The following is a 23,223-nucleotide window of genomic DNA, read 5'->3' on the forward strand; positions in this document are numbered from 1 at the left end:
TTGAATATATCGTTTTTGTTTGTTATTCAAATCTGTCTGGGGATTCGTTTCATGGGGACATAATCGTTTTTATTAAAATTTTATTTTTACTTTACGATACTGAAAGGCTTGATCGGTAGCCTATGTCTACTTGATCTACTTCATCACTGTAACAGTTGAACAAATCAAGTGCACAATATAAAGAAAAGTATATACACAAAATTATACTAATTGATTTTTTTTTTACCAATTTTAAAGTTTTGCTACATTTTCTTCCTGAAATCCACCTTGAACCCCTGCTGGGATCAGGAGAATCCTGCTGTTATGGATCAAAGTTGTCCTGATCCTACTGAAGAGTTTTGAACAACGCAAAGTGAAGGTTTGATCCAGATTAAAACGAGGATTGGATTACATGATCTAATCCGGTTTCACAATCCCTCTTTCCCTTTTGAACAACCTTTTTTCAAGATATGATCCAATCTGATGACCTAAATCCAATCAGATTACCTTTAAACAAACAGCCCATTAAGCTTTAAAACACATCCACTATTAATGCGTGGCCTCATGAGATTATTCATTATTAATTAATCAGCGATATAAACAGACGCCGTGGCACTGTCACCACTCAGCTTCACTTTATTACAGCACAAATGTGTTGGGCTGAACTTTGTCACTGCTCTTCTTTTATTTTAACAATTAAAATTATGTGCAAAAATATAATATACAGATGAACTATGAATGAATTACAAATTATAGGTTTAGCTGCCAACTCCTCTGCCAGAGCTTTCCCAGCCTGCAGCCAATGTTTACATGACTCAGCCAGTTAAATACACCAAGTCGTCAGTTCTTAAAATAACTTCTTTTTTTTTATCAGTCAGTGATCAAATATATCTGTATAAAAATAATTACCTTGAACAGTTTTTCACCACAAAAGGAAGCTGTGTTTCATGGAGCGACAATCTGAAATGAGCAATTACTAGAACATGCATCCGAGTGTTTTGATTTGTTCAATCTTACTGATGCTGCAGCTGCTTTACCTCAGAAAAGCAGTTTAGCGATCACACCTATCGCAGGGGGGGAAGAAAAAAAAGGAGAGGACAGTCTCCACAGGATACGAAAAAAATTGATTACATGTCGTGACCATTTGACAAACTGCTGTGAGACTGGGTTGGTGTGACACAGAGACCTCTGCAAAATCACCGTGCAAATGCAGTGCACTTCCAGGGTACGTTGATGAGGGATATCTGTTTCAATTCAAATGCTTTCATAGCGACAAATATTGTTGGATGACTTGGGGGGGGGTTGTAAAAAGGAATTAGTTGAATCAAAAAGTTTCTCACAGGGTGCCGGAGTGCCTGTGTCCCTGCACCGCCACGTTGTTGTGTCGTAAGCCCAATAAACTCTCCGTAATCTGAACTCAAAATGCCAAAGTGTTTCTTTTCAGGAGAACGAGAGAGAGAAAAAAAATCAAGCAGCAAATCAGGATATTTACTGCTTTAATCGAGACAAATATGTGAAATAGAATTTTCAGTATGACTTTTCAGTTATTTTGATTTTCTATATGGGAGAGGCATTATTTCCACCAATGTTTATTTCTTTAGATATTTAAGTGATTTTTGTATCATTTAAATGTTAGAGAGATTATTTTACACATTTTTAAACATATGGGGTAACATCTGACCAGCCTATCTCAAAGTGTGTTTTTTTTTCCACGCAGCCATTGAAGTCGTTGTTTTTTGTCACCCCATAAATGATCGCAGAAGGCGTAAGTTTAAGACTTCAGTTTTATTTATACTCCTCTGTGACTAAAATACTCATGGAATAGCAGTGTGTCCATGTGGACTTGAAGGCACTTCATCCTAGTTTCACTTTATTGAATAAAACATGGTGTGTTGGACTTATTCATGGTTCACTTATTCATGCACGAAGAAGATAAACAGAACAAAATGGGACCGTGAATCCAAACATAAGTCCAGTTGTCACATTTTTAATAAGCGTTTTTTAAATGGTATAAAGTGGAGGGATTGAAAGATGTGCACTGAAGTGTCCAGTTGGTTTCATTGAGAAGAACATTTTTACAGGAATGTTTCAGTTTAATTTTCTGACCTAATATAAGCCATATTAGACAATATCAAAGTATTTCTAAACTAAATGATACTTAAATTAGCCAGGTTTACAAAAATCCATTGTGTTAATATGATCAGTACGGTCCAGTGTGTGTCCCTCAGTCACAACGGTCTTGTGTCTTCTAGTACTCAATGGTCACTGCCTTGGTCTTCAGGTATTCGTTGAGAGCTTCTTGTCCTGTTGAGGAAACACAGTCAGGACGTCAGTCCTTCATGCCAGTAGAGGTGAGCTGCTCACCACCTCCTCCTTCCGTGGGGCTAAAGCCTGAGCATGTGACCCACATGGAAGTCTGCGTCATCAAGACGCAAAGCGTTCTGGGAAATACAGTCAAAACCACACGGATAAGCCCCGCTGGCTTTTCTAGTGTCTGCCGACCGGTGCTCGCTGCTGCATTGACGATAACAGTGAGCGGGCCGATTTGTGACCTAAATCCAACAGGAAGTCTGCAATTTGCCTTTCAAAATATAATTTTCATGTAAAAAAAAAAAAAAAGGCCCTCGCGCAAACGATGTCTCCTCCGTTGCTGGCCCCGACTGAAACACCACCGCACGCTACTGATGGTGGTAAACTCCGTATGGAGCCACAGCTGCCCTGGGGCAGACTGACAGAAGCAAGGCAGCCAAACTGCGCCGACCACCACCGACCACTCACTCTCACGGAACACTGTCACTCTTGCCCAAGGACACTTTGGCATGTCGACAGGCAGAGATGGGAATGGAACCTTCCCCGTTGGGAGGCGACCGCGCTCCCAACCGAACCTTGCACTTGAAGCATCGATAAATACAATTGCACTGTGGCACATGTCTTACCGAGGTCTTTACCAAATCCAGACTGCTTGAAGCCTCCGAATGGCGACGCCACATCAGTCTTGTTGTACGTGTTGACGAAGACGGTGCCGGCGTTGAGCCGATCACTCACATACAGAGCTTTGCTGATGTCTTGTGTGAAAACGCCGGACGCCAGACCGTACTCAGTGGCGTTGGCTCTTCTCAGCACGTCGTCCACTTCACTGATAGGAGGAAAACGCCACGATTTAGTCGAGGCAGAACAAGCATTAACATATCAGCAACCAACGAAGGCTGAACGGACTGACCCCTTCTGGAATGTGGAGATGATCATAACGGGGCCGAAGGATTCCTCTTTGGCGATGTACATGTGGTCCTGGACACGCGTGAAAATTGTGGGCTCAAAAAAGAAACCTGCAGGCAGACAGGACAAGGCCCATCAGGTGGACCAGGCGACCTTCAGGCTCTTTTATTTTTAGAGGGACACGTGAATGGACGTGATTCACTGTGGGTTTGCTTTATTCTCAAAAACAGAATGCAAACGAAATATCACACACGTTGTCTTCAGGGCATACTGCTGGACCTAGCTACATCACAACACCTATCTACATCCACAATCAGCTGCTGGTGGGGAGAGAGAGAGCGAGAGAGAGAGAGAGAGAGAGCAAGAGCGAGAGGTAATATGTATTTGATCAAAGTGTCAACTGACTTGGAGGCTGAACTTGGATTTTACTCACAGTCTGCCCGTCAGATTAAATGTTTAAAAAAAATAAAAATTAATGTTTTAAGCGTGTGTGAATTCCGTCTAAGGTGAATATGAGCAGTTTGTCACCTGGCCTCTGGACTTGTCTGCCACCACAGATCAGGGCGGCTCCCTCCTTGACTCCAGTTTCACAATACTCCACCAGTTTGTCCAGGTGGGCTTTGTGGTTCTGGGGGCCGTGGTCTGTGGAGCGGTCCAGAGGATCCCCGATCTTCATCTTCTTCACTTCCTCAATCTGAGATACAATAATCTCATCAGTAAAGTATTTTCATGAACAAAGCGGTTGCTCGTTGTCTAATGAATCTTTTTCTTTAATTCGCGTGAAAAAAAACATTGTTTTAACGATAGTTCAATGTAATTTCTTTAAAACAATGTCTTGTCTGTGAGCAACAAAGACTGCTTAAATTGTCCTTTTCATCAAAAATAAGCATCTTGCCAACTGCAGTTTGAAACTCAGCTCTGGTTGTGGTTCTTCAAGTGTCACTTCAAGCTTACTGATGAAACACTTCTGTCAAAATGACAAAAGTAACTAAAAGGTTTCCTCTTCTTGATGTTGCCTCTGTATCTGCACTGAAGTGATCATTAGGGACTGAGCCCGAACGGCCAGGACCCGATTGTATTTGTAATGTTTCTATTTGGTTTTTTCCCACTCCTGAAGCGGTTTTGAGCCCAAATATGAGCCACTAAACGCTCAAATGTTGATCCAGTTTGTCACGCTCCTCAGGGCTGGCGAAAAAAATTAAGGAAATGTAAAAATGAACCCCCAGAGTGCCCAAATGTGCTCTTTGTCACCGCTGAGAAACAGTAAAACGACCACCATGGCCTGTAGGAATGTCGTAGGGAGATCAAACCAAAACTCAATTGTTCATTACATCGCATGCCGATACCCCGGACCTAAATCCAACAGGAAGTCTGCAATTTGCCTTTAAATGTAAGATTTTCCACCCAAAAAAGGCCCTCATGCAAACGCTATTACCTCTGAGGGAGAATACATTTGACCACCTTTGACCCCACCCTAGGGTGAAAAGCCTCATACCACTCTTTTAACAAACTGGTCATGAATGGAGTCCTCCACAAACAGTCTGCCAGCTGCAATGCAATTCTCCCCCTTGTTGAAGAAGACGGAGCTCATGCCCTGAAACGACAAGAAGACGGTTCACTCCTGCAACAGAAATGACAGAAAAGACGGTCGTCCCGGACAAACCTACCATGCGTATGGCCTTATCCATGTCACAGTCGCTGAAGATGATCAGTGGAGATTTTCCTCCAAGCTCCAGAGAGACTTTCTTCACATTGCTGACTGCACAGCTTCAGGAAGTCCAAACACCAAAAACCCTCGTGAGCATCCAACGTTTTCTTTCTTGGAAAGGACATTTCTCCTGCAGCTGAACGCCTCACCTCTTCATGATGTGTTTACCAATTTCAGTCGATCCGGTGAAACCCAGTTTGCGAACGTCGGGATGGTCAGACAGGCGCTGCCCCACCAGAGCACCTAGACGAGGCACGGACCTTGAAGCCGGTCCAAGAGCGTGTGGTGGTGTGGCGTCATGTGCGTTCCTCACCTGATCCCGGGAGGATGTTAACCACTCCTTTAGGAAGTCCCGCTCTAGCTGCCAACTCTGCAAACTTCAGTGCCGTCAGTGGAGTCACCTGGGAACGGAACAGATACTCGTAAATAAGTTGATTTTTGTTTTGGTTTTTTTTAAACACAGTGTGCAAGCGGTCGCCTTACTTGTGCGGGTTTGAGGACGACGGTGTTCCCAGCTGCAAGGCAAGCTGCAGTTTTCCAGGCCAGCATCATCAGAGGGTAGTTCCAGGGGATTACGATGGCACAAACTCTGCCGACAAAGAAAAGGACGATAATGAAGGCCGTGGTGTAATGACCCAACAGTCTGCCGGTGAAATGCCGTCTCTGTTACACAATAACAAAGCTGCATGCCAAGTGTTGACGGCGAACTCTGCTGTGTAGATCTACCCTCACATTAGAAATCTGGAGGAAAAAAAACAAGCATTTCATTCTCTTGACAAAAATGTTTCTCTCTTCTTCATTGCGTATGCATGACTTTATTTTCATTTAATTACTTTTATTTTATTTATTTGAAACTGTGGGACAAATGTAGCCTCAACATTTATTTTTTTTTATTAATTATTATTAAAAGTTGAAGCAATATATCTGAGACTCTTTCCACCATCATCTAACCTCCAACCAGAACAGCAGAAATCCTCCACGTCTGAGGCTGGATCTGCACAAAGCCTGAATCTATTGTATTCACTGCCGTACAAATGAAACTGCTCACATTACTCTTTAGCTCCATCAATTTGATCAATTCGAGCTCCTATTGATCTATTTGTCCCACTGTCATTACATTCTTTCTTCTTCATTCCGACAGACTTAAATCGAACAGAATTTAATATTTTATGTGATTTAATTACACTTTACGACTGGGGTCAGCAAATAGCAGCCCGCGGGCCACAATTGGCCCGCCGACAATAATACCTGGTGGCAGTGGAATGATAAAAAAAACTGATTAAAAAATATTGTAACAGTTCGTGTGTTCTTGATGTTCTGAATTCCCACTGTTAGAGGAGTCAGTGAATGAATCCCGGAGAGTGCGATGGGATGGGAAGGGGGGGGGGGGGGGGGGTCAGCCAGGGACTGGTACCTACTGAAAAACTGATTTTTCGACATTTTGTTTACGGCCTTGTCATCCTTACAACATTCCAATATATTCACTATCACAAAAATGACAATTCCACACAGATCGCACATTGACACACATCTGGCTTACATCTGTGTTGTCAGTGTTCTCATCAATGGCCAGAGAAAAGTGCCTGGCGTGACTCAGACCACTGATCATGACTCCATGCACAGCGTCCGACAGTGTGTTTATGTGGTTGAAGCTGACCTTGTAGAGAGAAGCACCTGTTTCACCCAGGGAATCACGCTATCCATTTATTTATCATTTATGTATCCTCCAAAACAACCACCATCACTTCTTCAAACATTTCTACATCAGTGACTGGTTTGTTGTGCTGTCAGTGCACTAAGTTTCAGCTTCCGCACCTCTGGAGTGGATTAGCTTCTCTGAAGCTTCCATGCTTGGCTTCCTGGGGCCTTCGGATGTTATATTCCTTACAAACTGCAACAACCTCATTGCAGATGACACAGGCCGGCTTGGAATTTATAAAATCAGGTAGGATGAATGCATACGTTTCTTTCCACTCTTCTTTGACAGCCGACCTTCACGAGAAACTTCTCTTTTCATTGCTTTTGACAGTGACATCATTCTTGCTAGCTAGCGATCTCTAACTGCCTTACACAACGTTGTCTCAGTATGAAAACAGCTCCAGGACGTCTGGTGAGAATACAGCCAAAGAATTATGTCCATGAAATGATTAATACGTCCGTTAGGCCCAAATAGGTGTTTATTACTTAATGTGGTACTTAAAGCGGCCCCACATAGCATTCACCAGCTAACTCCTTCCGTCATCATCAGTGTGAAGCCACCGTTAGCATCTCCTGCATCGCAACCACCGCCGTGCTCAATTCAGTCGTTGTCTGCTTTATCGTAGACACATCCGTAGCTACGCTTTGAAGCCTTCCACTCATTTTGATAACCTCGGTAAAGAAATCTGCCAGGTTAGGAGATGTTGCGTCGCGCTCATCCCGATGTGGAGGGCTGCTGCGAGTGGCCAAGCGGCCTTATCCTTCACAATGATTCGAGGTGGCCATTACAGGGCAAAATTGATTATTTTTCTTGGAAAAAAACAAGCCACTAGTTCTTACACAGCACAGTTGAAGGAGAACTACGTTGAATGGAAGTAACTACTAAAAGTAATTCACAAAATTAAACATCCGAAAGCAGAGAGTCTCGATCCTGCTCGCTGTGCCCTACGTGGAATTTGTATTATTAGCCAACACAGTAAAACTCATTGAACAGCAGGAGAACAACAAAGCTTCAAGTTGCCAACATAAATGTGATCTCTCAATCCTCTTTGACATAATTCTTCTCATGTCTTACCCAATGGGCTCCTTCTTGGTGAACGTGAAGTTACGATTGGGCCTGGCCTGGTTGATGGGGATGGTGCTGCCCTATAAAGTAACAACATCACATTATTTACAAGTCTGTATTTGCATGATGTGTACTGATCGGTCACGGGGGACAAACCTACGGCAGTCATATTAGCTGGCTTACCTGAATTTTGTCACACCAGCCCGCAAAGTAACGGAAGGTCTGGATTGACATTCCGACGTGAGTTTTCAATGCCAGGGTGTAGACAGCTCCGGAGTCAATGGTTTCAATGGTCGCCAGCTCCTCCTGGTGCTCCTCCATCAAGTCAGCCAGTCTGTGAGTCAGTGGCAAATCACACAGGAGGAAAAACTGAACAAATGACTTTACCGCCTTCTCTTTTATCAAACGGTAACTGGATTTAGTTTGTGTGTGTGTGTGTGTGTGTGTACTGACTTGTAGAGGAGTCTCCCCCTGTCTCTTGGGTTCATCTTGCCCCACTCTCCCTCTTCGAAGGCTTCTTTGGCAGCAGCCACAGCTTTGTCCACATCAACAACCTGAGCCAGAGACACGTCGCAGACCGCCTGGAGGTCCCAACATGTCAGTCACACAGCCAGAAGGGAAATTCTAATCAAGCGTACATTGATCACAAACCCATGAGATTTATAAGAGCGTCACTTCCCTCACCTTGACTATGGTTGAACTACACGTACAGAAAGTGAGTGAAATTGTTTAATGGACCAATCGATGAGTCCGAAAGGCCACAAGGGACAGATGGCTCTGTTGGTCCAGGTGTGAAAGCTCACTCAAACTCTAGTCCGCCTAAAAACGTGGGTCTTATGGTCTCATTGGCGTACATTGTGAAAGCCTCAGGGACTCTCCGGCGGACCAAGAGAGACAATATGATGTTACGGCGTGGAGAGGTATCGGTTAGGTAACGAACAAAGCTCACAGCCAAATGTGAAGAAGCAGGTCGTGAGGAAGACCACCATTGATATCTGGTCTGGAGACCATCTGTCACAGTTGCTTGAGGCTATATCCTCTAGCCCAGGGGTCGGCAACCCGCGGCTCTTTGGTCCCTCCACTACGGCTCCTTGAGCCTCCGTCCCACTGCAGTTCATCCCGGAGGGACGTAAGGAGGCAAAGCCACCCAGATGGACGTAAGGAGGCAAAGCCACCCAGAGAGGGACGTAAGGAGGCAAAGCCACCCAGAGAGGGACGTAAGGAGGCAAAGCCACCCAGAGAGGGACGCAAGGAGGCAAAGCCACCCAGAGCACAGTCCCGCTACAAAGAGTGGTCAAATGTAGGGTTGTGAACGACGCAGCGATGTGACGTCATTACGCAACAACAATGGCATGAAGAACGTAGAATTGCGGCTGCAGGTCATGACAGCGGCTCAACTGGTGTCTGAAGCTGGGAGCTTCCTGTACCTTTCAGAGTAAAACTGCTGCGCTGCGGAGCACCGACAATTCCGGGAGGTTCATTGGAGACTTGTTGAGTGTGACGGAACATTCTAGTGAATTACACAACAACTACAGGACAATAAAGCCACAACACTCACACTCATGGTTCTAAAAATCCACATCTCCCACATTTATCTTCTATTTTAATAATGTGTAGTGATAAAGGAGCTGAGGGCTGCAATGCATTATGGGAGTTTCTGTTTGTCATGTTTTAAATGTATTTATTGGGGGTTATATTAGGTTTGTAGTGTTGGTAATACTTGTGTTGTGTTTTTGTTGCTTAGTTCATGTAGTTTAGTTTATTAGTTGTAAGTTGGCAACCAGCAGTGAAGAAGGTTTTGTGTGTAGTGTCCTCCTGGCATGGTCTGCCTGTGGGAGTGTCAAAATAAAATGTGTACGGCTCTTTGGGTGTTGTGTTCAGTGGGAGACGAGACCAAATGGCTCTTTGAGCATAAAAGGCTGCTGGCCCCTGCTCTAGCCATTAGCCATTAGCTGGCTAACATGAGGAATTTCTACTACCCCCCCAACACACACACACACACACGAAACCTTCCCAAATAAAAGTCCCTCACCGTGCCGTCAGTGGGGTTAATGGTCTGATAGGTCCTTCCTCCCTCTGCGTCAACGAACTCCCCATTGATGAACAGCTGATGAGGCATCTTTATCGTCATGTTGTTGATATTTTTCTCCACCTGAGGCAGTGAACAGCAGCACTCAACAACGTGTCCTCGACTTGACGAGCAACACACACGCTTGGATCTGAGCGGTCTCCTCACATAATCGACGACCAGCTCCTCTGCGTCGTCCTCCCCTCGGAGCTTCCTCACACACATCTGGATGAAATCCTGGAAGGTGGTGTTCATGTACACGTCCTCATTCTGCAGCAGGCAGCTGGCCCGAAGCTTCACCTCCTCCACCAGCCTGAGAGCAACATGGACCAGAAAACCTTCAGACCGTACGGGACGAACGAACAGTCTGTTTTTTTAAACGTCAATAATTGAGATGCCTTAAAATGTTCATATGTTCAAACAGATAGAAAATTCTGTTCTCAAGCGAAATATTTCTCTATAAACCAGATACACACATTTAGCTTTTCAAAGGTTACTCAGCATGATTAATTATGTCAATATCATGCCTTTTCTGTTCGAGAAACAATGTTGTGTGCCCTGTGACAGACACAATGCCATCCGGCCCACATGCTCCTGGACGGGCCAGCCAGGGAGTGAACATTCCAGAAATGAACCTCTTACACACTTGTCATGGAGGTTTTGTTACCTGACTACATCCATGGAAGCGGCGCCAGACTTGAAGAAATCAGTGGAGTCCTCTATCATGCTGACGTTGGTCAGGATGCTCTTCCACACTGCCTGAAGAGTGAAGAAACACGGATCAGCGCAACGACGAAAAGGAACGTTAGAATCAATCTTAGTGTCTCTGGAACCGTCGGGAGATTTCCTACCTTCATCTGCTCAGCGAAGGATTTCTCTTCCTCCGTCAGCTCCAGGGCAGTACTGCTGCTGGACTGAAAGTACTGCGCTGCGGCGATCATCTTACCACACTCGAACTGGAGATTCTTCACCAGCAGCTGCACCGGCACACAGATAATCTGCATGTTTGTACGTCTACAGCTGGAGGCATGATCGCGAGCTTCATCGAGACAAAGTGTTTCAAAACTCGAGATAACGCAAAGAAAAATACATTATCCTATACTAAATTATGCGCAGTGCACAATACGCATAGATGGAAGAATAAAATGCATCACATAAGAAAGATATCAGTGTATATTAAAGAACCATGCCTTACATGTATTCAATAGAGAGACTTTTTTTTATTGATTAATAGAAGTTGATTAAAAACTTTAAATATATGACTGAAAGGTATCATTTCAGGAGTTGTTTTATACATATCATTCGAAAACTTACTGAATGTTAAGGACTTGTCTGCTCTTGGCTTGTGCTACCGCACAAATAACACACTGACACAGAAGTGACAGCACGTGTTTTATGCTGCTCTGATGATTCCTGTTTCTATTTGTATATAAAGGCATATTTACATAATGTTGCACTACATTGCTTACATACTGTACATAGTTGGGTTTTTTTAATTGCACTGCTTCTGTTCTTTTTTATATAAGCTGTTTTAACACTGGCATTCTCTGCGGACAACAGTTTTTACTGTGTTGTCCAGTTCATCTGATGACTCGTAACAGATGAGTATAAACCTGAAAGAAATGTTCACGTGTGCTGTGGATTTACCGCGTTTCCATCGTTGCCAAAGAGCACCAGGCCTGCTTTGGTGACCGATCCAGGCCGGCTGGCTCCGCTGATCTCCAGAGGTTGACCATCGGCTGCGGGGCTTTTCAACAGACTGGAGCCATAGAAAATCACTTTCTACACAAGGAGAGACACAAATTAGGAGCAAAACCACCAGGCTCAGGAACAGCTTCTTCCTTGAAGCTGTGAGACTTGTGAACTCGAGCCATGTTCCGTAGACTCCCTCATCTTCCTGCACTACAAACACTTTACACTTTACATTCACCACCACTTCCTCACTTTATCCCTTGTACCGGTATATATTTTTACGCTCCTGTATATATTTTTACACTCCTGTTATATATATTTTTATTACTTTGGCTTACCGGGACCTGAGTCCAAATTTCGTATCATTTTATGATATGACAATAAAGAATCCTTGAATCCTTGAATCCTTGAAATCAGCATCCGGGAGTGAGGATGACTTCTCATGCAGCTTCATCATCAGAATATCATAGATGTATGTATGATGGACATGATGAGTCATCAGTGCTTGACCTGGACAGGTCATGTGACATCACGCTCAGAATTACTGAGCAGAATTATAATTGTGTTTCTGAATGTAGTCTCTTGTGAGACGACATTTTGCTTCTCGTCCAATCACACGTCTACTTTCTCTCCACCTCTATCTTTCTCACACTCATATATACAGTGTATATATATACACACACACACACACACCAAGTTTTATATAGTTAGTTATGTGTGTTTGTTATGTTTCCTTGGGCATAAATATAATTTTTGGAATGATACTTGCTGTGTTATTCATGTGCTCAAAGGTGAATGAAATGCTGTCTCTTCTGTGTCAAGAACTCTGAAATTACTCAGGCTTGACTATTAAATCAATAACAATGACCAAAATGTACTTTTAATTTAAATTCCAAATTAATAGTCGAGTATATTTTATGAGACTGAGACAAACAAAATTGCTATCGTGTCCCGTTAAACAGGTGGTGCTCCGACTTTATCTGACAAGTATGAGATAAAAAGGATGCGTTAATAAGTAATAACGCTCCTTCATAATTATTAGTCGTGATCTAATAGCCAAACTGTCCGAGGTGCACCCAGTGTTCCCAACATATCGGTGCACCAGTGTGAGTTGTCCACCTGTCCGTCGATGTCGGCCCAGGCTCCAGGAACTTTGTCATTTCCTCTGATCCAGTTGTGAAGAGCTTCAGCAGACTGGTTCCAGTCAATCTGTGGAGAGGCCAAAGTGTCTGTTCAGAACCACTGCTGAAACAAAATAAACGTGTGTCAATGAACAAAAAAAAGTTCCAAACGACACACTTATTTTTTTTTTTACGTTAAACATGTTCATTATGGGCACGGAACATTTTGTAACATTGAACATGTCTCTCTTCTCACAGAGTTGGTGAGCAGCCCGAGAAGCTCTGTGAAACCATACCTGGTACATATCTATGAAAGAATTGTCTCTTATTTTTGTGTGGGGAAACACGTGATGCAGTTTTTCAGAGCTCCACATTTCACCACAGTAGAATCATGTCAGCCATGGTTTCTTCAGGTAAAGTTTGTAAACTGTGGATCCGTGATTGGAGCGGCTCTTTAACAGCAGCTGGACGGTCGTGTGATTTTTGGTTCGCTGAGTCGACCTTTATGTAGTGTGAAGCTGAATTTCCCTGACTGTGAGTCCTCTTTGCTAAAGTCTGGCCAGTTTAAGGTTCCAGCAGCTACAAATGTCAACAGAATTTTCAGAGTAAAACTCCTCAAGGGAGACGGAAGACACAGGAATCAGACTGAGAGCGATTTGAAAAAGTTGAAGAAAATTTTATTAAATTACCCCATTTATAAAATAACTAAATAATCTTTTTAAATGTAATTTATCATTATTTTAATTTAAAGTCATTTCTATATATCTTCTATTTTCTATAAACACAAACCGCAGTGGAGTCTGTTGAGGGACTGAGGACGGTCGTCAGCAGGACGAGAGGCATCCATAGTTTTAATTTTCATTATTAAACAGTCAGACTAGTTATTTGTTTCTTTCCTGGTTACTTAATTTATTTATTTGTTATTAATCTTGTTCCCACAGCCAGTGGCGTTTCTATACATGGTGGGGCAAGATTTAATTTCAGGTGTAGTGACAGCACTGAATTCCAAAGTAAAGCGGGTGCACCACCTTTTAGCCAAATTATAACAAGCACATAGGTGCTTATCTGGTAAACCAAAAAAAATATGGCACCAATAATCACGGAGGACAGTCCTGACACAGCAACTACAGTATATGCTATATAAGAGGAAGTTTTATTCACAGACAAGAAAATACCCTAGATAAAGGGTTTAAAGAATGAATAGCACTGTTTGCATGCAGTCCTTTCTGATGACACCAGGTGGTGCTCACCTCCACCTAATGACCAGTCGCCACTGCCCACAGCTGGAGAAAGTTCAGGTAAATCACTAAAATTGGAGTTTGAAAGTCGTGGTTATCTTGCATCTGATGATTATTACTGGGCTTGTTAGTGCACATCTTTCAAATAAATTGTGATGAGAAGATTAATTCCTGAAGACGTGCAACACCACACCATGAAATAATTCATTACATTGTGAATTAATTCTATATGTTTTTGCATAAAAGGAATTCCTATTTTAATTAATTAATGACACATTTATATATTTAATTCCAATTTGAATTAAGCAATGACACATTTTGATTAATAATTTAATGGCGTATTTAATCATTTAAATATTTGGAACACTCAGCCCTCCATAATGAAGGACTGGAGGCAGTGAATCAAAGAGAGGGAGGGACGGAGCAGAGCAACAGGTAAGAGACAGTAACGTAGAACAGTACATGTTATATTCAAGTTCACTAAAAAGTACAACATTTGAGCTGCTTGCTCGTAGTAAGTTCAAACTTATTCTACTTTATTGGACAAAAAGTCAATATGTGAGCCGTTTATGGCTGCAAATGACAGGAGGAATAAACTTTTAGTTTGTTTGGCTCCTTCCAGAGTTTTTCTACCTTTTGTGTGTCGGTTCATGTTTGACACTGAATAAATCCTCTGACATGCAGATGAGCAGGGCAGTGAAGAGCAGAACACTGAGTGTCAGTGAGGCACGAAGCTTGTCTATTAGAAGAGGATCACTCTCATTTAGTTCTGATGGCCACACTTCTGCACTGAACCATCTGAGTTACTGGAAAAGAACAAATCTTGTTATTTATTAGGCTTTATTGTCCTTGTCCAAATCTGCTGCATTGAGTTTCAAACTGAGTCGGTCTATTATACTATCTACTGTTTTACTTGAGGTTTTAGTAGGAGGCATAACATTAAGAAGTATAATTATACAATGTGAAAACTTCTTTTTGCATTTTAATCATCTGACATTCAAACGTGAATAATTTTTGTCACATTATTCGTCTTGTCAGAAAGTTGTTATGAAAGAACCAGTTCACTTGCCAGACAACCTCATTAGATGCATTTTATACCACAATCAACTGGATTTTGACCAATATGAACATTAAATCATGCACCTGTGTGTGATGCTAAATTTGAAATATTTAGCATGCTAGTCATTGTCCAGTCCTGTGAGGACAGAATCATTATGCTTTACAACTCAAACCCTTTTGTTCTGGAGAAAGGAGGGAGAAGCAGTTTGTTTCTGAGTGGTTTATGTTGTAGTTAATGTTTGACACCAATGTTAAACTCGTTGCTACGCCCTTGGTAAGGACCATGGATAATAAGTGACCATGGTAAAGTTATGTCAATAATACACATGGTGTCTGTAATGTTATTAGTTCTATACTCCCGGTAATCTTAGATTTGTCCAGTAAGCTCTGAGGAATAAATGTACTCCTCATATTACTGTCACTCTACGGAGGCCCTGAAGGGACATGGAGGAAAAATTAAAAACTTCCTCGGGATCTCGCGAAACTATATTGTTATATACGCGCATCGTGTATGTGATCGACTAAGTTTGTCCTTTCAGAGACACCGTACTCCCTCCTTTTGTTGAGGGAAACTAAAGCTAATGGAGGACACCCACCGGTACGAGAGTTTTACTGAGTTTTATTTTGAAATCGGCCCAAGATATAAAGACATTCAAGCAGAAAGGACATGTTTTTGCGAGATCTCGCAAAAGTTATTGCGAGATCCCAAGAAAGTTTAGTTTTGTTTCTCCATGTCCCTTCGGGGGCTCCGTAGTCACTCACCTCTGGGACTAGAATCATTTTTTCTTTTCTTTTCGAGAACTCCCTTTCAGCTCTTATGCCTGCCACCTGCCGTCCACCCGCTACCTTGCTGTTATAATAGATGACCATTGTCTCTACGGTGGAGAGGCTGCAGAGGCCCACAGCTCAGGGGAGACGACAATCTAAACTCCACAAATCAAGTCTTTCTAGAAGCGTGGCAAGGAGAACGCCATTGTTGGAACAAAGCCAGAAGAAGACCTGTTTACATGTTGGAGTCACAGCAAACATGGAGGAAGGAGCTCTGGTCGGAGGAGAACCAAAGTGAACGTTCTGGATGAGGTGTGGAGGGAAACTGTCACTGCACGTCACTGGAAACACTCTATTGGTGGCTTAGAATGGACCAGAGCTGTTCAGACATTAGAGACAGTAGACTGGAGCTGGAGGAGGGTCTACAAAGGACTGACTCGGAGGGGATGAAGACTTTTAATACGAGATTAGTGTTCCTGGTTCATATTGCAGCAAGGCTTCACTGAAACTAGTAACATTTCATGTGTCATAGATTTTTCAAATGTAGTTATTTTCTCTGATTTTTCTTAATTTTTTTATTTCAGTAGTTTTTAATGACACTCATTTTGTTAACTTTTGAATTTTGTGGATTGTAAATGAGTTTATTTTGCTCTCGGGTGCTTTGGCCTCCACTACCATGCATAAAAGAATCAGACCTGTTGACTGTCTATGTCTCTGTGACGAAACAGCTGCAGGTGAGGTGTGGGTTGGTCGTGAACCTTACCTTGGCATTGCCCTTATTCTGGATGCACTCGTACGTGGCTCCAGCTTCAGGCTGTGTGATCCTCTGGGCCTTCCCCTCGGCAATGAGCTTCACTGCTTCCACCTGAAACCACAACCCACAGTGAGAGTCGGCACAATGACTCACGAGTCATTATGTTCATTCACTCGTTCACTGAGTCATTCTTGCTCCAGTCGTCCAGCTGCAGAGAGGAAAACATAAATGTCACTGTTGTGCTGCTGCTAGTCGAACTGCACCTGAATAAATATATTACATTACTCACTTTAGTCGCCCTGTGGGAAAAGCAGCTGTAATGCTGCTGCTAATAGTTGCTAAAAGCAGCTACTAGCGCTAGTAGTGCTAGTAGCACTCAGCACTTGCTCGAGTCAGCTCATAGGTATAGTTCAGCAGCATATATATAGATATACCTTAGTTCCAGGTTAAAACAAAATTCGAAAACAACCCCCCCCCCCCCCCCCCCCCCCCACGTGCTTTATGATGCAATTCAGCTGAGTGTCCAGGTCCAGGAGAGGGTGGAAATGGTGCGCATGACTCAAATGACTCATGATTCAGACACCCGATTCACTTGAACGAAGGACTCAAATACCCTTGAGTCAGTTTAAGGCAGAGGTCTCCAGCCCTGGTCCTGGAGGGTCAGAGTCCTGCATGTTTTAGTCTCTCCCTGCTTCAGCAGACATGAATCTAATGATGATGTCATCAGCAAGGTTGTGAAAAAGTCCAATAATTAGCCCCTCATTTCAATCAGCTGTGCTTTAGGTTTGGGAAATATGCTGACAATGTTATAATCCTGCCGTGTGAACCCGGCTTTAGATACACGCCGTGCGTGTCTACAGTCTGCTCGCTCACCTGAGCTTAAAAATTAAGTGGACTCAACAGGTTTAACCTTTTACAAACCAGCATCTTCAGAATCCCCGACCCCAAAAAACAATTCAGAAAGCCCCTTTAAAAGGGTTTCAGCTTCAGTGAAACGGGGACCACATGAGACTATGCAAGTGTCTTGGATGTGGTTTATATGTGTCTATAACAGCAACACGGTTACTGTCTGCCTCGTAACCGCCAGGTTTTTTCATTTTTCTTCAATAAAGAGGACCAGGAGGAGAGACCCAGTCACCTCCTATAACAACTACACAACTGTTTAGATCTCAGTCATGTGATATTGTGCTCCGAACCATCGAACAAGACAAAAACAAGAACAAAAACGAGTCGTTACAACAGAAGAGAACTGAAGACAACTTAACATGGCATCAACACGTCAGCTTTTTTTTTTTTGTAGCAGCATAAAGTCATTGTGACGGCTTGGTCATTCACAGGTCAAAGTTTTGGATTTACAATCAGAAGCTTTTATTGCTTTGATTCAGTTGTTTCCTGCCACAGTGTTTCCAACTGCAGGCAGGACGGGGACAAAAGTCACAACAAACAAACAAGCTTGAGGAGTGTAATTCAAACCAGGGCGAGGCATTGCATGAATTGTCACTCATCCTCATTAAATTGTCAACTCATGACCTCAAACGAGTTCCATAACAAACTTGGTCCTTACCAAATTTATTTCATGCAGAGCGTCCGCCTCGCTGTACAACGGCTTCACAAACACTCACGTCCATACTTTGTGGTGTTTTGAGCGTAAAATACGTCCAAACAGTGACATGTTGTCAAGAAAATTCGCTACATCCCTAGCATGTTGAGCTGGCTGCAAACTGTGGAATGGATTTCCTGACTCATGACTCCGCGTCTCATTGAGACCCGCCTCCGTTCAGGAAATCCAGTCCACAGTTTGCAGCCAACGAGCAGAGCAGCAGGGAAACACTGGACTCATTTCAGCAGAAGCACAGATGAAGCTTCATGGATCAGAAATCTCTGCAGGTTGGATTGGAAATTTCCGACCCGTGAATTAAGTTCATATCAGAACCCGATACCGATACTGGATCGGATCGGCCCCATCCCCAACTATAACAATAATGTCATCATGTTAACCTGAGAAGTAATCCCTCAATAGGGAAATTAGATGCCTTATAGAAAACATGGAGATAGATGAGTGTATGGAATGTGTTGCCAGCAGAGTCATGGTCTGGAGCAGAAACTCACGGTGCCTCTGACGCCCTCCGGGAAGAGAAACCTCTTGTAGATGGTGTTGACGGTGTCGTTGGGCTCCACCTCACACTCCCTCTGCAGCAGGATCGGTCCAGTGTCCAGCCCGTCGTCGGCCCAGAACACCGTGAATCCTCCCTTTCTGTCTCCGTGGATCAGGGTCCTGCAAAGGTCAAAGGTCACAGGTGTAACGACCGTACATGTTGTATGGCAACCCAGTAGGCACGTGCACCCACCAGTTGATAGCAGAGGCCCCTCGATGGCGAGGCAGTAGGGAGGGATGGTAGATGATAGAGCCATGCTTGGGGAGGTCAATGACCTCCATGGGGATGAACTGGGAGCAGAAGGGCAACACGTTGAGCTCCGCTCCCGTGGCCTTGTACTGAGCCACCACCTCCGGGATGGCCTGACCTTTGACCCGCCAGCGGGGGAACTTAAACACAGGCACTCCATCCTTCTCTGCTTCAGTGGCTGCACCAAACAAGAATTAAAATCAGAGATCAACACAAGAGGAAAGATACAGGTTCTGTAGCAAACGACCTGGAGAATTCTGAAGTATTCAGTTTCTGAAAGAAATGATGACTGGATATATAATATTTTCACTGGATTTATAAAGAAGCATATCTAAAGCTTCTGTATTAAAGTGTCACAATAGAGGGAGAAATTCTGCTTAAATCTGAGTTTTTGTTGAGGTGCAGAAATGATGACCATGTGAGCTGTAACCACTGGTACAACAGGAAATACCTGAAGGCAGCAGACGGCCTGTGGCGCACCGCATCTCACAATATAGCCTTTTTCTGTTGTTTTTCATTAAGAAGCAACAAAATGATACAAGAAAAAGAAATTGTTTCCTCACAGTCACAGTTTTTTTTTTTTTAAATCAAAAATGATGATTTCATAAATGTGACATTTTTGTCAACGACATTCAATATTTGCTCATATTTTAAAGCAAGAGCAAGACATTAAAGTCAAAGCTAAGGTGAAGCGGACTAAAGCTCAAATGGTTCACATGTCCGTGAACACAGAAGCAGAGCAGTTCTCACCTAGCGGGTCAGCCTTGCCATCCTTGTCTGGGATAGTGAAGACTCCTACAATGATGTGGCCGTCCTTCTTGAGCTCCTTGTAAACCTCCTGTCCAAACAGACTCTGACCAATCACTGCAATCTTCATCGTGTCACCGTCTTCTGAAGGACCAATCAGAACAACCGGAGAGCCGGTCCAGCATCAGTGACGTTGGGAACAAGGCAACATCCAACAATAATAAATCTCTTCAGACCTTTTCTGAATTCCAGATCAAGCTTTGCAATCTACTTGGTGGAGACATTGCAGATTCAAAAACATGTTTGTTTGTTTGTCTGTCACTCAGATGTAAAGATGTGGTCCGCCAGCCTAACGGACGTCTTTTAAACTGCACAATATTTCAGCTGAGTGTTTCTCATTGTATATTTTTGCTTTGACGGTCAATACCACTGCAGACGTATGTCGCTGCGTCTTTAAATGAATGCAACAAGTAGACCAGGTTGACAGAAGACTAATTTGTTGTCTTAGTGTGTTTGGGCTCAGAGTTCAGGGAGTCGGCGGGATTGAGATCAAACCGCTTCAACCCGAAATGGTTTTTTTCTGGAAAACACACTGGAGGCTGCAGAGAACAGAGTGCAGGTCTTGCATTCAGAAGAGAGGGGTGGAGCTTTCCACCTGCTCCACCCAATCACGTTCCTCACATTAGTTCATGCCTCCAGTGTTGACCAATGAGATGCACTGTGAAGCTGCAACCAGGACAAAGTTCTCTCCCCCTCTCTCTCTCTCTCCCCCCCTCTCTCTCCCCCCCTCTCTCTCTCTCATATATATATATATATATATATATAGAGAGAGAGAGAGAGAGAGATTCTGTGTTTTATATATATATATAAAACACAGAAACAAACTTCTTTGAGTGATATTAAGGCATGTTGGACTGTTTGTGCAAAGCAACAGGTTGGTGAACTGTGTGTGTGTGTGTGTGTGTGTGTGTGTGTGTGTGTGTGTGTGTGTGTGTGTGTGTGTGTGTGTGTGTGTGTGTGTGTGTGTGTGTGTGTCAGAGCTCTTACCCAGACAGCAGGTCCACAGATGCTCTGCTCAGTTAAAAGAGTGAGACCAAGGTGAGAGCCTCTTTTCATTCACTTCTCTACCAAGGGAGGCGATTACGTAACATGGAGCCCAGAGGAGAGTGATTGGACAGAGTGGGACTCACGCTGTAGAGACAGCCAATCGTCTTTCAGAACACAAACACACATTCAGGTCCTCTGCAGGAGGAGGGCTTATGCAACTATCATACACTCAACAGTTTCATGTGGTGTGTTTTCTTTTCTTAGGGTCCGAGCAATGAACAAAAAACCTCTCTTACGGCCATACCGAGTTTTTCGTCAAATAGTTTTAAGGTGTGGCTGTGGCCACGCCACAAAGATCGTAGTGTAAATCGGCTGACCCCGGTCAGATCGGCCTCAAGTTTGACACATTTGCATCAGAGTCCTGATCACAACTGCATGATGACTCAGTCGTAGCGCCGTTTGAGGGTGTTGGTAATGGTCAACAACACCATGGAACAGGAAGTGCAATGTAAACAGACTGACTGGGATCAAACTTAATCCGCTGCATCAGAGTCTGACCCTCAACACCTAATTAGCATATGAGTTCATGTTAGCACACGTGCTAATTGGCATACACACAATCCACGCTAATTCCCATGTGGGCAAATGTTAGCATCCGCAGTAATTAGCATATGGGCTAATATGAGCATCGGCGCGAATCAGCATATGCGCTAATTAGCATACGCGCCGAATGAGCAGCCACATCTGATCACGGTCAAGAGACACAACCATTGGGTATAGCGCCACCTGCTGGAAACAGGAAGGACATGCTCGGCTCTGGCTCCATTCAGCTCTTGAACAAACACTTGCAAGCAACAAAACCCCAAAGTGCATGCAAAGCTAGCTCTGGATGAGGACAGGTACACCTGGAGACGTGAGGACAGATACACCTGGACAGCTGTCCACTCCATCACAGGACAAAGACAGAGAGAGAGAGAGACAACCACAGTCATATCAAGAGAGAATTTAGCATCACCACTTTAACCTCACAAGCATGTTTTTGGAATGTGGGAAGAAACCGGAGTACCTGGAGGAAACACACACACACACACACACACACACACACACACACACACACACACACACACACACACACACACACACACACACGTCTGGCCGGTGTTTGAACCTGGATTTGTTGCTGTGAGGTGAGAGCACTAACCACTGCCCCACCGTGACGAAGGTACCTGACAATAGATTCTGATCATATAGAGTATAAGAGCAGAAACAGTTCAAAGACGAAAAACATCAAAAATGTATTTTTGATCCACACACCAATAACTCTTGTTTTTACAGACGCTCCACCTGTGGTATTGATAATTGTCAGGGTCCGAGGACGACCCAGGAGCAGACTCCAACCAGGAACCGGCGTTTCCTCCAGGTCCAGTGTCCTCCATGTTTTAAGGGTCTCTCAGTTGCGACACACCTGAATGCAATCAGGGCCTCGTTACTTGGTTTGTTTACAAGCTTGACGATGACGTCATCATCAGATTGAGGTGTGCTGAAGCTGGGAGAGTGAAAACCTGCAGGACACCAGACTCTCTTGCTCTCGCTCTCTCTCTCACACACACACACCAATGAGAAGAATCATTTTGTTTGCTTTACGTGAATTGTGAATAAATATAATTTTGGGAATCACACTTTGTGTGTTAATGTGCACAAAGGTGAATATGACGTCAACCATTCCTGTGGGAAGAACTTTGAAATTCTATACTTGATATTTTTGATAATCATGCATCAGTGTTTGCTCTGTTTTGAAGTCACTCAGAACTGACGAACCCGACTGTTTAGCACTGAGCTCAAGTTGAAAATCACTCAACATGGGTTGTTGAATGACTCACTGGTCAAATTTTAATCTTCCGGAGGACCATTTAACCAAAGTGTCACACACTTCCGTCTGTACATAAGACGACAGACATATACCCTTGAAGGACGTTACTTCAGTACCAGTGGACCTGGAAACGCACATACATGCTTAATTGTCTGGAAAAGTGAAGATTGTTGAATGTGTGGCCCCGCTGTTGTAACGGCCAGCAGGACCAGCTTCTTGTCTGTAAAGCCGTTTTATTATGAAACAGAACCAGTTTGCTCCTCCGCTCTCCTCCAAACAGACAGTGTCTGTGCACTCACCTGACCCGCCCCCTTTCTCCACTCTCAGCCAATCAGTAATCTGATTACTTTTTCATGGTAACTGTGGCAACACTGCTCCTATCAGCTGAGCCTGAGGCGATACAATAAAACCACGCTGATAAGCTTGTTGTTCTCCCTCCGTTAGGAAAGGACAAAGTTCGTCAGTCTAAAAAAAACAAAAGAGGCGCATGGACTTTCAACGACCGGACATGTTGTGTAACATGTAAATAAAAGAGATGGGACATGTGAAGCCTTCAGATCTCTGCTGGATTACTGGAGAACATTCAAAGGTAACTGTGAGGCTATGGTCTTAAATTTGATGGATTGATCAAAGGTCAGGTCAGAGGAACGTTTACGACTAACCAACTAGTCGACTGGGGAATAATTAGGGGCCGAGCCGAAAAGGCCAGGACCCTGTTGGGATCTCAACACCACAGAAAGTTGGTTCATCAAACACTGCAGTCCCCCCCCTTCTGCTCAGAGGAGAC

General features: G+C 43.6%; 1 protein-coding gene across 1 annotated transcript; it reads right to left on the bottom strand.

Moving 5' to 3' along the window:
• Window positions 1–1,938: 1,938 nt before the first annotated feature.
• Window positions 1,939–20,609, bottom strand: aldh1l1 (aldehyde dehydrogenase 1 family, member L1). Its single transcript, XM_080495071.1, has 23 exons — window positions 20,567–20,609; window positions 19,523–19,663; window positions 18,716–18,950; window positions 18,477–18,642; window positions 16,377–16,478; window positions 12,547–12,636; window positions 11,383–11,517; window positions 10,587–10,712; window positions 10,403–10,494; window positions 9,904–10,048; window positions 9,700–9,819; window positions 8,121–8,248; window positions 7,851–8,001; window positions 7,677–7,747; window positions 5,387–5,492; window positions 5,217–5,304; window positions 5,053–5,146; window positions 4,863–4,962; window positions 4,691–4,789; window positions 3,724–3,889; window positions 3,200–3,305; window positions 2,916–3,115; window positions 1,939–2,283 (listed from the first exon to the last, which is right to left on the bottom strand). The coding sequence occupies exons 2-23, from the start codon at window positions 19,647–19,649 to the stop codon at window positions 2,228–2,230; spliced, it is 2,703 nt and encodes a 900-aa protein (XP_080351197.1). The 5' UTR covers window positions 19,650–19,663; window positions 20,567–20,609; the 3' UTR covers window positions 1,939–2,227.
• Between the last annotated feature and the right edge of the window lie 2,614 nt (window positions 20,610–23,223).

The sequence above is a fragment of the Blennius ocellaris genome, assembly GCF_963422515.1.
Source record: "Blennius ocellaris genome assembly, chromosome: 4".
NCBI classification, from domain to species: Eukaryota; Metazoa; Chordata; class Actinopteri; order Blenniiformes; family Blenniidae; genus Blennius; species Blennius ocellaris.

Excerpts from the sequence above, each read along its gene's own strand:
- aldh1l1 (XM_080495071.1), bottom strand. The coding sequence starts at position 19,649 with ATGAAGATTGCAGTGATTGGTCAGAGTCTGTTTGGACAGGAGGTTTAC. Across the intron at positions 12,637-16,376 it reads AGAATAAGGGCAATGCCAAG|ATTGACTGGAACCAGTCTGC; the intron begins GTAAGGTTCACG and ends GCCTCTCCACAG. Across the intron at positions 10,049-10,402 it reads GCTTCCATGGATGTAGTCAG|GCTGGTGGAGGAGGTGAAGC; the intron begins GTAACAAAACCT and ends TGTTGCTCTCAG.